This window comes from Lepisma saccharinum, chromosome 12 (genome assembly GCF_977018435.1).
Source record: "Lepisma saccharinum chromosome 12, izLepSacc3.1, whole genome shotgun sequence".
Classification (NCBI taxonomy): Eukaryota; Metazoa; Arthropoda; class Insecta; order Zygentoma; family Lepismatidae; genus Lepisma; species Lepisma saccharinum.
In genome coordinates this window covers 40,156,046-40,174,086 of record NC_139240.1, presented here as the reverse complement: position 1 = coordinate 40,174,086, position 18,041 = coordinate 40,156,046, and the positions used below count along the sequence as shown (strand labels likewise).

The 18,041-nt window shown below is 38.7% G+C and overlaps 1 protein-coding gene across 4 annotated transcripts in view; it reads right to left on the bottom strand.

The window, feature by feature from the left end:
* Positions 1-2,422: 2,422 nt before the first annotated feature.
* The window catches only part of LOC145996011 (myo-inositol 2-dehydrogenase-like), a 30,930-nt gene continuing 15,311 nt past the window's right edge, over positions 2,423-18,041 (bottom strand). For all 4 annotated transcript variants that reach the window (XM_083132174.1, XM_083132172.1, XM_083132173.1 and 1 more), the window contains exons 4-9: positions 16,366-16,528; positions 14,819-14,998; positions 13,319-13,446; positions 11,943-12,166; positions 10,733-10,898; positions 2,423-2,624 (exon numbers count right to left, since the gene is read on the bottom strand). In XM_083132174.1, coding sequence (XP_082988300.1) covers positions 2,485-2,624; positions 10,733-10,898; positions 11,943-12,166; positions 13,319-13,446; positions 14,819-14,998; positions 16,366-16,528 — 1,001 coding nt within the window. In that variant the 3' untranslated portion in view covers positions 2,423-2,484. The remainder of the gene's footprint in view (positions 2,625-10,732; positions 10,899-11,942; positions 12,167-13,318; positions 13,447-14,818; positions 14,999-16,365; positions 16,529-18,041) is intronic.

Genomic DNA, 18,041 nt, shown 5'->3' with positions numbered 1-18,041 from the left:
GTTCGGAGGATAGGATCTGAAGTTATCATTTGTTTTAGTGTTTCGAAACTTTTCTGGTGTTCATCAGTCGATTCAAACTAGACATTCTCTTTGAGAAGCTTGAATAAACATTCTGTCGGTCCTGCAAATCCTTTCACAAATCGCCGAATTAAATTTACAAGTCCTAAAAAAACTACGAAGCTTGCCTTTGGTGTTAGGGGTGGGATATGCCAAAATGGCTTTAAGAATATGTTCAGAAATTTTAATTCCCTTTTGAGATACCAGATTACCAAGGACTTTTACTTCAGTAAAGGCTAGCCTACACTTAGAAGGTGATAATTTAAGGGATGCTTTTCTTAACTTTTGGAAGACTCTGTCCAGTATGTTATCATGTCTGGGAGATTTGAACTATAAATTATTACATCTTCCGTGTAGATAGAAAGTTCTGAACTGTCTATTCCACTAAGGGCGATCTCGCTTACGCGGTTCATTACACCGGGGGATGTTTTCAATCCCTGGCATAAAAGAGCCTATCTAAAACTACCAAGATTGTTAATGGAGAAGGTGGTTATGTCCTTAGAACGCTCTGTTAATGGGACCTGAAAAAATGCACTGGAAAAATCCAAGATGGAGTAGAATTTCTTACCAGCCATTTCTGCTATAATATTGGAGATATGGGGAATTTGAAGAGAAATCGGAGCTATTAATAGGTTTAGAGCCCTCAAATCGGAAATAAAACGATAAGTCCCATTGGGTTTCTTGATTAATAAGACTGGGTGTCGATAGGGACTCCCTTCACAGCGTTCTATAACACCTTGGTCTAATAACTTCTGAATTTCCTGTATCATGGGTTCTCTGTAATGAAAGGGTGTAGGGTAGGTTTTGGCATACACTGGGGTGGTATCTGTAAGTTTGATGACATATTCCAAAACGTTACTTTAATTAATTTATCCCCTGGCCAGAGAAAAATATCTGCATACGTGTATGCGAGCTTTAGGATTTTTTCTCTTTCTCCTGGGGGAATTTCAGGGTTAACTTTGAGCAAGGAGGGATCAAATTTATGTTGGCTAATTTGTGAGATGGTCCCAAAGTGGGAGGGGGACTAATTAAATTTAAAGCAATTTGTACAGAAGGGTACTCAATTGCAAAAGAGCCTGAAGAACCTCCACCATGTTGTATTCACATCTTACCAGGGATCTGAGGTCACAGGAATGCTTCAATAACACATTTAGGTAGAGGTTAAATTTACTTGTGAGTTGAACCTGCTCCGACTAGGAGAAAGGAGATATGGAGAATTGAATTTAAGGTTATTCACGCTTGTTCATACCTGGTAGGCGAATGATGTTCTTGTCCAGATGCTTCTTGCAGACTGAATTGTGACTGATGCCAAGGTTCGATACTGTGACCCTTGACTCATTATTTCGAGCAATTCCGCACGAATGGCTGCAGGCTTATGCAGCCGTAAACTTCGTACACCGTCGTTGTAGTTTGTTCGTTGTAAAGTGCGTGAGTAAAATAAGAGAAATGCGAGCGAGCTCCAGGGCGAGTTTGCTTTTATAATATTTTGCTTCGAAAGGTTACTACACCTTTCGAACACGCTGGATCAAGTTAGATCCACGTATTTGCCTCTCAGTCAATGCTTCGAGGAAGTTACGAAGTTTGCGCATTCTTGAGATTGCTCGCCGGTCGGACAATTCCAGTGAATAAACAAGTATAAAATAATCTCTTGACGAGGTTTTCTCGCATTTTTAATCACCATATCTCAATATATATATATATATATATATATATATATATATATATATATATATATATATATATATATATATATATATCATATATGTTTACCACGTATAGTGTGTCACCAGCATGTTATTGAGCAAGTTTTTATTTTTGCATGTTTGTTCACTCGCCCACATAAGGAATTGTGTCCCATAATGGTAAAATATACCTTAATCTGCAGACGTATACAGCGACAAGCTTTTTACAACCATGCCACGATCCATCCTCTATCTTCTCCTTATCTTCCCAGATTTTCTTCGTGAGGAAATTTTATGGCAGGAAACCGGTAGAAGGTTCCTCGGTTTACCATATCTGCTTCCTACACCCCAAAAAAGCCACGAGTCGCTACTGCATCGCACACTCCTTACGTCTGCCCTGTCTATCAAAAAAAAAATGTTTTGCACATTTAAGTTTGTTGATTGATTGGGCTTATTTTACTTCGGTTTTCGCCACTTTTGTCTAATCGCGAAGATAAGGGTGAGGTATGATACAATGGATCTGAACACAAAGAACACCATGCTCAGGGCGGGATTCGAACCCGGCCCCCCTGGCGTCGTAGCGCGATGAGAAAACCACTCCGCCACGAAGGTCAGCACATTTAGGATTGGTTACCCATGAGCCAACATACGCAAGGTATGAAGTCAAATAAAAATGCGATACATTTGGATTAGGTTTTTATAGTATTATCAGTAAACATCCAAATACATTGTTGCAGCCCATTGATCACTCTTCCTGTGGTGGCAACTCCCCTGGGGTCCAGTTGATCTCCACAAAGCGGCCGGAAGCTAGGCTCGCTTCGCAGGCAGATGCAATACGAGTCACGGCCATCGTTTCCTTTCCGGTGACGACAGGTTTCGCTTGTCCTGCAACATAAATGGAAAGAAGATAAGTTTCTTTACCGCCGAAACAACTTCATAACCAGACAAGAAACTAATGTATTATTATATATTTAATATCATTTGGGCTGAGTTGATACCACTCTGAATCGATACCGATATTCTTACCGATTCCCACAGATAACGATACCAATGCTTGAAAATTGTAACAATTAAAAATTGTTCAAAATAGTGATTAATATTAGTGAATGAGTATTCCACCCCAATTATAAGTAGATTATCCATTTACCATACTTTGGATGTAAAAAGTTCAAAAATTACATGTATTCATAAATTAAAGTTTTTCACCTAATGTTGATGCAAAATCATTGGAAACATGAATTTTTGCACAACGTCCAGGATATTGCTCCCTGCGAAAGTGTCACATGGCATTTTTGCCCAACCCGTAAATTATATAAACGCTGGAACGGTATTGGCAGATATCGGTAAATGAAATTCAACTGATACATTCCAATTTCAATATGTCTGCATTGGTATTGGCACAATCTTAGTTATTAATATTAGTATGCAACGCACAACAAACGCCTGTCCCTTTACAGTGCACAGTAATTTATTTGTCTCTTCCGATTTTCCCTAGATCATTCCGTGTATTCGGAGTTTTTGTATTTCGAGGTAGTCTCGGCCCCGTCCACTCTACTCTACTGTAAACAAATTGTTTAAAAGTACATGTTGTGCGATGGAAAACACATATATTAACAAGATTATTAAGAAATTCACAAACAACGTAACACTTTACATTATATCGAAACTCCGTTCTCCATTCCAGGTTCTGTTTGCTCAGACTCTTCTCTAGCAACAGTAGCTTGCTTCTTCTTCCTCTAGGAGGCAGCACTACAGTACATATATAAACAGAGTAGTACAACATTCCTCCCAGAGTTACAAAGAAAATAATTAACAATGGTAACCGTATCTGTAAGGGGATATCTTAACCCTGGTCGATCTTCTAGGCACATGAGGAGTGGATCTTGGTCGTGGAGCAGCGTCAGCGTCTCGGGGTTGATGGTCATCAACGTCTGGTTGGGGTGAGGTAGTTTTGGAATCTAAATTTCGATTATCCGCCGCACCTTCTGGTCCGGGTGGACTATCCTCATCCGAGGTTTCAGGACTGTTTTGTTGTCTTTATGTCCTGTGACGAATTCAATGTGAATGTACCACTCTTTGAGTTCCATCGGCAAAGCGCACTTTGTAAAGGTGAGTTCCACCCAACCTTTCTACAATATCTGCCTCCTTGAAGTTACGTAGATGACAAGTGTTTCGGTGATTCTACCCATACGGTTTCGGTAGGTGAAAATGTCCTGTATGGTTTGTTGTGGTTGCTCTTAAGGTTGAAGAAAGGAGGAGCTTCTGTCCTCTCGGCATCTCTATTATGATCACCACGTATATAGTTCCACCATGTTCTTGGACTGAAGGTGAGGACTGAGGCAGCAGGAAGACTACGTTCCTCTCTCTCAACCGGGAATTCCTCAAAAACAGCAGGTACTCTGCTAACTTTGCATCGAACTGTAATGAAGTCAGATGTGGATGTTCATGCAACACCTTCAACATACCAGTCTTCACTGTGAGTACGTACCTCTCTGCAAGCTCGTTGCCAGGGCTGTGGCACGGCGGTATTGTGATATGTTCGATCCCGAACTGCTGGCAAAAGGAACGGAACGTGAAGCTGCTGAAAGTTGGACCATTGTCGGAAACTATTGTCTGTGGAATTCCGAGAGTCGAGCATGACTGAAGAAGCCAGTGTATGGTCTCCGGTGTATCTAACGACGATACTGGCCAGACATCTATCTAGTAACTGTAAGCATCCACAAGTAATAGGAACTTCCTCCCAGTCGAGAAGAAATTGTTCACGAGGAGTCTTTGTCCTACAGATCTAGCTTCCGGCCACTTATTACCTGGACCTTTTTTGACCTTCGGGCTTGAGGATCGACAAATTTCCTCATCAACTGATCTTTCCTTGTTAAAAGACAATCCGCTAAGTGTATCCGATGTAGGTGCAGCATCTTCACTTAACGGCACGTGTATTGTGTTCGACATCGGCTTCGATACGCCTACTCTAGTGCTAGAAGTAAAGACTTGATCAGAATTCGACTGCAAGCGTTGAAGTTGCCCAATCTCTGTAGTTATCACTACCATAGAACTTGCCGACTCTGAGCGTAACAGTAGCGTTCTCCAATCCGGAGTAATGATATCTAACCAGGTACGACCTATGAGTGGATAATTTAGATGTTCCTTGCACAAAATAACAGGAAGTGAGTAAATCGATCCAGAGTGTGTAAGTTCCAGTTCAGCCTGTCCTTGCACTGAAAGAGCATGTTTCCCTACGCCATATATTTTTATAGAGGAGCGATTAATATTGGTCGTTGGAAACCAATTCCTGAATGAATCTGCTTGGAACAGAGTTACGGCAGATCTTGTATCGAGCTCACATTGAATAAACTTGCAGTTAATAAGTAATTCCTTTAACATTGGATTCTTTGATAAAGGATAATTGGATGTAGGTGGCCCGATGATGTGTGAGTCACAACTGTATGAGACGACACTAGGTAACCATGCTGTTTGCTCGTGAAGTGAAGTTTGAGAAGTTGACATCTGTAAATTTGTGTGTTTAGTAGCTTGTCCTACGTTATTATTACTATTGGATTTCTGTTTAAACTTCTCTCTCTTCCTACACCGTTTCTGCCAGTGACTACGTTTCCTACAGAATGAACAAACAGAATCCTTGGCTGGACAGTTATCTTTAGAATCATGTCTGTATGTACAGTTAGGACAGTTGTAATCTGTATATTTCATTCCGTGAATCGTTGGAGTAGAAGAACTATAAGTATATTGTTTTGTATGTTTGTCCCCTTGCACTGTTCTTGGAAATTGGGTTGAGGTACTTGAAAATGCTGACTCTTGCTTTACATTTTCTGACTGTATTAACAATCTGGTTTCTTTCTCTAACACTTCGTTTTGTAATGTCAGTTTACATCGCTAAAAGTTCAGTGATTCTACTGAAAGCAACTTTCTTCTAGTAACTTCAGATCTTATGCCTAATACTATCTGTTCAACCAAAGCTTCGTCCAGATAATTGTCGTAGTTACTTTTTATGGCTTGTTGTTTAGTCTAATGAAATAATCCGAAACTGTTTCGCCTTCCTCTTGTACACAACGTCGAAACTTATATCGTTCAATAAACTTATTAGTTACAGGTTTATAGTGTGCCAAAAGACTATCCTTTAGACGAAAATACGACAGATTCTGTACAAGGTCTCGTGCGACTATATTTCTCAAGACTTTAAATGCCTTTGCACCTATAAAGGCGATGAGTATAGGAACTCGCTGATCATCGCTGAACTTTTGAATGATACACAACTTTTCGAAACGTAAGAGATAATCCTCAATGTCCTCTGAATCTTCGTCGAAAGCGTTAAATATCATGTTTGTGTACATATTTATGAATGTAAATTCAAAACGCGAAACCTAATAACTATGAAAAGTTTTCATATAATTATACTTGATCTGCATCGGATCACAATGTACGTATCTATGAACGTGACAAAGCAACCAGTGTCGTGTCTAAGGAGTTGTGTGGGAACTCCCTTTAACGCAGCAGCCGCAGTTTAACCCCTCCATCACGAAAACCCTGAGCACGCCACAGGGTGCTAGAGGACGAAAAAGGATTATCTTAAATGGACTGACAAAGTAGAAAGAGTTTGAGAACAGAAAGCAATACTGGTAGTGATCAGGAAGAAAAAATGAAATTAATTGAGACACTAAGAAGGAACAGCTGCAAGATGAACCAGAAGAAATAGTTAATGGGGAAATGATCTGGGATAGAAGAGGCATTTCCTATAATATCTTATCTAGCATAAATGCTAAGTAAATACTTACAAAAATCTTATATAGTATTTTCATAGCAGACAGCAGTATTTCACGTAACATCCCGGTAAGCCTTTGCAATTGCGATGCGAAGCGTGCAGAGAACAATAGCAGAAAAGGTATAAAAGTTACGCTGTTTTAATTTAATAACTAATAAATTTCAAGAGGAAGAGGCGTAATTTAAAAGAGAAAATGGTTATTTAATTGACGAGATACCGTGTGAACAAGCTGAAACTTTTCACACGTTCTTGTAACGTTAGGTAACCATCAATCTCACCCTTGCACATAAGCCAGTGCTGGTGCTTACAATTGGAAACATCTAACTTATTCTTCCATTTGTGTGCTGTATGCACTACAAAGTATGTAGCCTATTTAAACAGTGCCATTGATTTGTACCTGACGCCTTTTTATTGAAAACGTAATTCCTCTCGGTTGAATAGCTATCGGCTTTTAAAAATCTGAAGTGACACATGGTGTATATCGGCCGCCATTACATCTGCTCATGTGGCGTAGAGTTCGCTTCTAATTGGTTATGTTACGCGATATGCTAAGAAAATTTGGACCGATCTAACTGTGAAATATTCTATGTAATATGCTATGGCATCAGAATGCTATAAGATTTCTCTACTTTGCACGGTATAATTCGATCGTAGCAGAACTGTTAAGGAGAGTGCTTTAGTCTAAACTAGATCAGAAAACCTGAAAGTTGCAGTGGAAAATCTGTATGTTGAGAAGAACCAGTGGCGTACGCAAGGGGGGGTTACCGGGTTTAACCCCCCCCCCCTTGAGCTTTTGAAATATTATGGAAAATGCTGTAGAAAAAAATTTAAAATGGCTAGTTTATCACAGTCAAAGACCTGCGACAGTAATAATAATAATAATAATAATAATTTGAATTATTATTCCCATGCAGCATGAAGAAAAACACAACATTCCAAACACAATCCAAGCGGCCGCAAAGTTCAATTTTGCAATTTTTTTTGCAAAAAGTCGCTCAGTGACTCTCGCGAGAATTGTGAAAACTCCTTGCTTCGTCCTTATTGCAAACGTTCTTCCCGGTACTGATTTCACATCCCCTTGTGAACTCTCAAGTGATGCTGAGTCTACATCCACATCATTAAATAATGTTGAAGAAGTGTTTTGTGAATCACCTAGAAGTGATAAATGTGTTGGAATGCCTATAAACTTACTTTTCAACGAAAACATAGACTCAGTGGAATTTAGCAACATGTATTCTCGCGCTTCATCATCATCCTGGGCGAGTTCCATAGGTAAAGGTAATGTAAATCCCCCCGTGCATATAGCCCCGTGCCATGAAGGCACACGTAGTGGTGTGGTGGGCCCCAAAGATTCTCGATCTCGAACTATTTTGCAGGTGATGTGATCAGCACCATGCTCCGGCAGCCTTCATCCCCCAGGTTTGCTCTCAGGTACCCATTGCTATGAGGCTGGGTACGGAGACAAGGCTGGATAAATTCCAACCAATTCCGGGAATCGAACCCGGATCTCCCACGAAGTTGTCAGACTAGAACAGCGCGGCTCCTTGAATTAGTTTCATATTTCGATTATTTCAATAAATTTAATATATTTGCTTGTTTTTATGGATTTTCTTCACACTTAAAATGTCTCACTTATCATATACAAATAACCGTTGACTAGAGAATTATTTTGTAACAAAGAAACAAAAGAAATGTAATTTTGTTCTATTTCTTTTATAAATAGCAGCTGCATTAGTAGTAATTATTATTAGTAATTAAATAAATTAATTATAAGAATTATTAATTAATTTATTATTATTATTATTAATTAAAGTATAATAAAACAATGGTAATGTGAATTTGTAGAAAGTTTTCGAAATAACACCCCCCTTGATGAAATCCTGCGTACGCTACTGAGAAGAACAATGAACAAACTACATTCTATTGCGAAACGGTCAAGTGCTGTACTGGGAAAAGTGTTCATCCAATATATATATAGCCCCTATCCCACTGACTCACTGACATAAATGTTCTCCATGAAGGAAGCCCCGGAGGCGAAAAATGTCCGATTACGACCCCCCATGAAATTGTCCCAAAAGGCCGAGAAAATTCAAAAATCGCTCAATCGGCCCTTCCTTAAGGGTGAAAATGCCCTTTTTTCACGTCCTTAGCAATCGTTGCCACGGACATTTTTTGAAGCACACATTGTTTCCTTCAATTCTTAATTGTCTAAGGTCTAAATCACCATCCCTGAGACCTTCTGTAAACAAACGGTCTCACCGATTCGATGTATCACTCCGCGTCAGCTGATCCATGACCGCAATCATCTGCTGTTACACTCATAGTTCGCCGCACCTATTCATTTTATATAAGAGCCTCTGAATGTGAGAACCCGTTCTCAAAACATCAGACGAATATGCAGCCGCATACATTGTTACTTCCCGGTCATTCTCTCTTTCATAACCCTTAAAACTGCAGACACTGACACACCACTGCACTGGGATACCAACTTAACCACTTCATTTACTGGTTTCTCAGGATACTACTGACGGAACGTTGCATAAATATTGAGTAGAATCTGTTTCTCACCCCTTTTCAAAGGCTGTCCTTGCTGGTGTTTCGAAAACAAGCTCGGAGAACACGGAGACTTTCCCTCACGCATAGAACTCTGCATGTTATTTTCTAAGGATAAGTCAGGAAATATTACTAAGTTGCACTACTTCCTTGCTGTTCACATGATTATTTTTAGAAAATAACGAATGTTATAAAATATCATTATGTACACAAATCTCTAAGCTCATTGAAAGTTATATTACTACAAAATGTTCACACTTAATTTGCCTTGCCATATCACCAAGTTATTTTACGAAGTGCACTATATTTGGCGGAACAAAAATCGTTATAGGATGCTTGTCAAAGTTTCCAACCGCAATAAATTTACGAACTTTTTGTCTTGTTTTGATCATCATCAATATATTTATTGGACTTATAGCAATGCATATGGCTGTTTATGCCCATTATATATTTTATTTACATAAGATACAATTTACATAAAATGTACAAACAAATTTCAAATACACTCCTATTTATATCATCCTTAGAAATATACATTACCATGTTATATCATTTTGTCTAAAAAATGCAAGTAAAATATATTAAAAAAAAGAAGCCAAATGTATGGGAAATTGGTGCAAAGAGTTAACCATAAAGGTGAAGCAATAAGTAAAAAAAGAAAGAGCATTGGGTTTAAAGTGGGACGTCATTTGCGGCAACGTATCCCATACTACAAAATTGCCATTGTTTTACCTTACGTAATGAATCCTGTAACAACGCTGGATTTTCGTGTGGATTATTTTACTTCTATGAGTTTGCAATGCTTTCTGCATGCAGGTGGTTTTGTTTACAGAAGGTGTCAGGGTTTGTGATTTGATATATAGCTACATTACATTTCTCACAGATCAATAGCACACAGATGAATGAACTCATGACTTTGAAAAGGTGCCTGAAACAAGGGTGACAGCTACATAATAAGGAGTTTCAGCCCAGACACAATTACGTATATATTGTTATACTCAATGCGTAAATATCTACATCGTGCTTGTTTTAACTAAATGTTTAGGGGGTATAATGACATGCAATTCCTTAGAGTTTGCCGTGCCTGTTGTTGTCCATGGAAACGGACGTTGCTAGGGAACTTAAAGAATGTTTATTTTCACCCCGAAAACTACTATAAGGGAATTATGCTAGACTCTTCGAATTTCAAAATGCGAGCATCAGAATTTATTACAGAGGCAAGGTAGGCATTTGAGGGGAATGACGGAAAACAGTTATTGTCCAATTACGTTCAAAAATGTGAAAATGACAAAAGAAGTAAATATAACATTTTCAATTTAGTGTCGCAATTTAATTCGTAAATGCAAAACATCCAACTAATTATCTTGAAACGGTTATTACTTACTCAGTTCATTATGAAGAAAATAGACAATAATAGTTTGAATATTTGTACCTTATTAGAGCCCATACACACATAAAGTTACTTTCTAAACCTTTCAAAGTTATATGTTCCCCATCATCCAATACAACATGCAGACATTTTCAAAGTCATTAAGATCATTGAGGAACTCCATCTATAACGTAATTGCATTCACAACGTGGCCGAAGGTCAAGCATGCGAGCGTACAAGACGTGGCCAAAGGCCACATCGAAAGTACGCGAGTATAAATATACAACCACACATTACCTTGCACAACATCCAGGAAGTGATCCAACTCACTCGCATAGGCCTCGCTGTAGCGGGACGGGAAGGAGTGATACGTTGGGACTATGCTCTCGTGGCCTTCCTGGCAGGCCACAATGCCTACAGGCCTCTCGTTGGTTGCCGTCAGCATGCCATTGCTGCCAAACACCTAGAAAGAGATGGTGCAATATTACAGGATGTCATTTGTTCTATACAAGTTCAGCTACCCATGTTGCAATGTCAATGGATCGTAGGATATTTCCGGAGTAGGGGGACAAGAAATGAACTAAAGTTGAAGTCTTGATTCGAATGCCAGTTCGGTACCTTTGACACAGCTCAAGAGGAAGCTGACCAGACGCGTATTTGCTGATGTCCTCAGTGTTGCGAACTGCACGATTAAGTGTACAAGTGTACTGTATACTGTCAGCGATGTAGCATATCCACCAAGCTAGTTAAAAAATCATAAATAAACTATAAAGTTTCAAAACACAAAACAAACACATGACATACGGATGACATATTCTATGTGAAGCTAAACGTTTCCGAGCGTTCGGTCTATTAAGGCAGCTGACATGTCCATGGACACATCCGCCAAATAGAGTTGGTAAAACTCGCTGGCCGCGGTCACACTTTTTCAAGCGCTTTGCGAGGTGAAAAGTTACGGTTTTTCAGGTGGGTGAATTTCTATTGGCTTCAAATACTTCAGTGTTGGCATTGTTTACTATTTACTACGGAAAGAACTACCCGGTGCCATTGTAGAGTTCTGAATATTGCAATGTGTGAGAATCTTGAAAATTGTTTCAATCATCACCGATCGTCTGTTGCATTAAATACGTTTGACAACAGACCAACTTCGCCAGGACATTCATCTTTCCCTTAGAGACGTTATGGAAACAGTATCTGGTAAGGTGGTAATTTTTTTCATTACAACGTACCATGTAGAAGCAATGAATTTTTGGTTTTCTTAATTTTTCGGGATCTGCTTCCCCAACGGAAAATGTCACCGCACGCCACTGTTGGCAACATATCATTTAGTCCATGTGTCAGTTCCTAAAACTCACGCAATTGATGGGAAAGGTTTGAGGGGAGGATATACTAGTCTCCGCGCGTGCGTGACGGATTGTTGTTTACTCCTGGAACAGAAGGAACTGATCTTTCGGAACTATCTTTGAAGTAAACTGGCGTTCGAATCGGGACTTCAACTATAACTTACCTCGATTCTCTGATCGTACCCATAGAAGGCGCACCGACTGAGGTCTATGATGCCAAGGGTGCCGCTCGGGAACTTGAGAACTATGGCCACCGTGTCTACGTCGTTAATGGCCGCTATCTCCGGGATGTGCGAGTGGGCGGACGCGAAGGCATGGGTGGGATACTCCCCTAGAATCCAGCACATGACGTCGATGTCGTGGACGGCGCAATCGTGGAACAACCCGCCTAGAAAAAGAGGAAAATTCTAATTAAGTGATATTCTATTATGAACAAAGTGCATTCCGCTTGTTCTCTTGAAAACAATCCGTCTAAAAGCTTCCTCTAAAAAAGATCTTGATGTTATCATCGATGAGAAACGAAACTTTACAGATTCTAGTAGAGGAGCCAAGCGTCAGTTTGGTCTTCTGTACAGGTTTACCGAGAAAAACTAATCATCTAATAGCATAATATATTTCAAATTTTTTTCAATACTACTCCTCTGTCTGAACTATGACTTCTGAAAGTAATCTTTTGCTTGTGTTCAACTTCTTCCTTGCCATTACTCGGCATCGAATAAATTATCTCAGCACCTCTACAAAACAGATATTATATGTGTCTTGAATACCAAGCCATCATACACTCGCTCAAACTAGAATCTAATATTTTTCTTTTGCAAAAAAACAACAAAAAAAACGCATTATTAATAAAATTATAATAAATATTATACGGATCTTAGCTTGTTTGGAATTGATCTTTAAATTGCATATGCAAATAGAAAATAAATGGTAAAATTAAAGCCGAATTTCAAATCAATCAATTTAATCTTCAAGTACCCGCACGACCAAGCTGCAACATGGAGTAGTGAAAGACTCTCCCTTCTACAGTTGTCTCTTTTCTATAGGCTTCCCCCTTGTGAATATACTCATTACAGTAATATTAGTCATAAAATAATATGAATGTGAAAGAACAAAAACTATTAAAAATACAAATGTAAAAAAAAAATCTGCTACAAGTAATATGCATTTGATCAAAAACACCGAACATGTCCTTATTTCCGATTTGTAAAACGTCTCTGCACTAGCATCAGCAATTACTTGGTAAATTGTAAATCACATCATGATTAACAAATCGTTTACTGGTTTATTCATCGGAGCTACAGCATCATTGTCACCTGTTGAGATAAATATAAAGGAACTAACTACAGGCATTTGAAGAAGGTAGATTGATTGATTTTGTTATTTGGCGCCGATTTTTTGCAACGTTTGGCTAATCGCGACGATGAGGATGAGTGATCTTATGATGAAATTGATTTGATGAAGAGATATTCACAAAGAATATCTGGCCGGAATTCAAAGAAAGTGTCGCGAATTTTTCATCACCATGTATTATTGTGTTTACCTGATATCTTTAAGTAGTTGATGGAAGGTAGGGGACAATCTCGGCTGCAAGTCTTCAGTGTCTGTATATGGCCTATTTCACCAGTTCGTACCCTGTCGTGTAGCTGACGGAAAGCTGGATCAAATCGCCTGCGAAGTTAAAATACAACGATAAGTGTACCTTTGAGGGTTCGTCATATAATTGTGACTTCGTCACATATAACTGTGTTTATTAAACTTGCAAACAAATAATTCTATTCTATTCATTACTTCGTTAAATTATCTATCGTTTCTGTATGAAATCTGGATTTTTACACGATTTGTCAAACATCAATTAACTCCACCTGCCCTGAAACACTTACCAAGCACTAAAATTAAATAATCAAATGTACTTGTTTAGCATTTGCTGTATTCAATAAATATTCGATTTTATTAACGTTAGTTTCCTTACCAGGATAGTTGTTATTACATAAATTTTAACTAAAAGTAAGTCATCCTTGCTGTTATCCCTATTCTTCTACAGCCTTTTTACCTATTCATGTAATAATGACAATAACAATATAATATTACTTTACTTCATTAATAGCTATTATGAATAGATCTATTAATTATAAATATTTATACTACAATTATTATTATTTGTGAGACACTTGGTTCAGACCCCCCCCCCCACATACATAAATATGTGTGTGTGTAATTTTTCAAAGTATACATATAAGGGTTTCGAATTACAGTGGACTCTTTTTAATTCGAACTCCAAGGGACTACGAAAAAAATCGAATTATCCAAAATTCGAATTAACCAGAATATAATAAAAAAACACACCAATGAAATAACACACTGTATTAAACATAAAACTGCATTAATACGCAAACAGTACACCTTACCTTACAACTGCTATGTTTTATCCTTATCTCCATCCAGGAACAGTACACTACACTGTACGTCGATAATGTGTTGGGCAATATCCCATATTCCTCTTTCCTCTTTCTACCTCTCTAAGCAATTCAACTTTCTTATCTAATGTTAAGCTACTGTACGCACCACGTTTCGACATTGTGGCTCCACTAAAACACAGACAAATGCCTCCTTCTGTCCGGCTGTCCGCTCCCCTGGCAACTTGTTTCTGAGAGGATGAAGGTCACATTCCTACAAACAAAAGCTCTGGGGATTCCCGCTGCCCTCTCTTATGTGCTGTCGGCACATCTGTTAACCACAAAAACAAACCTTTTCAAGAAGAACAGGGGGACGAGTCATTTGTTGGAATTTCTTATGTAGCAACCACTTTGGTCTTTCTTGGAACCTGACTTCGAATTATCCAAGTTCGAATTAAAGAGAGCGCACTGTATTTGTTATATATATATATATATATATATATATATATATATATATATATATATATATATATATATATATATAGATGCATACATACATACATACATACAATGTTAATTATCATTTTTTGAAGATTAATTTGAATTTTAGATTATCATCAATGGTAGAAATTGAAGAGGAAACGTACCTGTTGAAGGCGGATATAAGAGTCTTTCCCTTCTTCTCTGCGAGGTCATAGCATCGTCTGGCATCCTCAATGTTTTCGGCGATCGGCTTCTCGCACAAAACGTCCTTCCCATTCTTTAGAGCAGATATGATAACTTGCTCGTGTGTTAAAGTGGGCGTGGCGACAACAACTGCCTGGATTCTGGAGAGAAATACGATAACGAATTTAAAAAAGGAATTAAAGTAAACAAATATAGATTTATAACTCCTGCATTTATCATTAGAATGTCATGAAATTTGTACCAAAAGTTATCTTAAACCTATTCCTTCTTCTTTGAATAATAATTTACATTACTTGTCACAAGAATATTGCAATATGAATCTTTTGTTTCGTTAACAAAATGTAACAACATAGAATTTTCTCATGCCATCCACTTTTATAGAATTAAGTAGGGGTGTGCGGGATCCCAAAAAGTCGGTACCGGGGTCGGGAAAACAAAAAATCCCGCGATCTCGAACAGTCGAGAAATTCCAAAAGGTCCTGTTTAAAAGTGGATAATTCTCGATGTTTTCTGCATTCTAGGAAACATTTCGTAAATTATTAGGTTTTATTTCAGAAATGCAAAAAATAATCACGTGAGGGAAAATGGAGTGTAGAATTCGAGATTTCCACAGTGTCGGGAAATGTCGAACATTTCCTGTACCGAATGTTTCCCGACTTGGCCTTAGACTTCCTGAATTCTTTTCGTCCTGAACGTAGGGATTTAAAAAAATTCCGTCACGACCAGAAAATGTCTGTTCTGCACACCCCTACAACTAAGGCAAGAACTTCAGTAATCGGCCACTGGAGACGCTAGTGTTGATCAGCAGGTATATGCGACTCTAGTGGCAAATTCGGAAACTATGTTTAGCAGTTGTGGTTATATTTTGGTTCATTTACATTTTCTCCCACCTATTATACTCTATCCCGTAAATCTCTGGAGCAAGGCCGCAGATATCCCTGGAGCAAGGCCGTGCATAGCGGCAAAGAGAGGGGGGAAATCGAGTGGGCAGAGCGATGCAGTACACGCTGCTGAGAAAGCTGGTAATTGCAGTCGCTTTACGTCCCTCCACGCCATCCCATTATCTCTCACGTGTTCATTGGTGGAGCCGTCTCACGTCACTACTTGCACGGAGACTTGTTTTCGTTCGCTTCCTCCAGAGATATCCGATACAGAGTATGATCGATGAGATGAAATGAGTATGGATCCTGTATTTGGTTCATGGTTTGTAACCTAACAATGTAAACAGAACAGACAAAATACTAAATTTCTTCATCAGAATAGTTCAACATTTTACAAATCTTTCTACGAGTCATTTGGCCTCCCCCATGGCGCAGTGGTAGCGTCATTGCCTTGTAATCAAGGGGTCCCGGGTTCGATACCCGGTGGAGGCACAAGTGGTTCGGATTCCACTTTAAACTGTAGGTCCAGTCCCGATTAGCCATACTGTGCATAAAGTGGACTTAAAACACCAACTCAACAACAACAACTCTACGAGTCATTTTTAAGAGAATTGTGCAATACATACCTCGGATCTTCACATACTATGTTGGCGTCCGCCATCTTGAGAAAACGGACATTTTGCAGATTCCATGTTTCAATCAAGCCAGGCCATTTTGACTCCACCTCCTCGACCACGTACAGAAGCTGGACACGGGTGCTGCGTAAAATGTTTTCCAAATGAATAGTCCCTACATGAGAAAGAACAAACATAAACATACATGCATGTTCGATTTTAACACAATGTGCAAAGTTTACCAGAAATTTATTTTCTAACATTGTAACATTTAGACATTAAGCTTTGTTAGCTAATTGAAGCAATTTAAATTGTATTGTAAGTAGAAAACAATATAATTCTCCCGTTTCCTATTCATAACTGTATTCAGCGCTCCAGGTGGAAAATGTTGGAGACTTGGCAATGAGAAAGCCGGGGGGAGGCTTTAAGATTTTCTTCACAGCTGGGGAGGAGGGATAGGGTAGGTATAATCCCCCCGCGTCCTCCATTACTTCGAACACTATTTGTCGCTACATTTGAATAGATAATGTAATTCCATCCCCAAAATTTTCTTGTTTTGTGTAAAGTTTTATTGGTACATCAACTATTTTACAATTTGTATTTAAAATGACAGGGAAGGAGCTACTCGGAAATTCGACCTAGATCCCGCACTTCAGGATGTCTAGTGCCAGATAAAAATCAGTTTGTGTACGGTTTATTACGAGTTTGTAGGACGCTGGTGCTTACAAGTAAACAACTAAGCTGATTTTTCCTAACTTCATGCATTTTTTTTGACATATTTAAAGACATCCAAAATTACTGAAATTATAATCTAAAGAAAGTACGTCATAATAATCGTGTTCAAATATTTAAATCAAAAATATTTATTATGCACTATTTTACACGAAACATTTTCAAAGAAAATAAAATAAAAGGTGAGAGAGAGAGAGAGAGAGTTATGATAGAGAATGTTGTTGGTTATGATTAAAAATTGTCACTTTGGTAGATAAAATAATGATTTGATATTGAAGGCACCATGCCAGTGGCAAAACGGAATGTGCCTCTTCAGAAAGAGCGACCCTTTCTGAAACCATCCAAATGTCAACCTCATTTCCTAAACCCTGGACGCATTTTGGAAACAAGTGAGGTCTAGACGACAGAAGTGGGGTTCTGTCGTCTAAACCAGTGGTTCTCAACTTTCGTGAGCACCGCGCCCCGCTAAATTCATTTTTTAAAAGTCGATGTTCCGATATCTAAATGACTTTGTATTTATTTAAGCTGTATATGTAAATTTATATGTACTCTTAAAATTTAATGTTAATAAATTAGTTTTGATGTTGATTTTCCATTCCGGACATCGAGAAATTCCAATTATTCAGAATTCCTCTATTTCAATATATTTTTTAATGAAAATTGCTGCACAAGTAACCGCGGTGCCCGTCCGTCAACCTCCAAATTTGGAGGCGGGAAGGAACGGACCCCCTGGTTAGATTGTTTGATTTCTCACCGCCACTGTTCCGAAAGCAGTTATCGCAGTCGAAACCCGAACGAAAGGCTATCGTTGCAAGTGGTTGCCAGTTCGGGCTGCAAGTCGTAAACTTCAGGAGAACCTCTCGCGACCCGGTATAATTGACGCCAGGACCCGAGACTGGGCTGCGGCTTGGCGGTTGAGAAACACTGGTCCAGTCTCACAGCCATTATATTCCTCT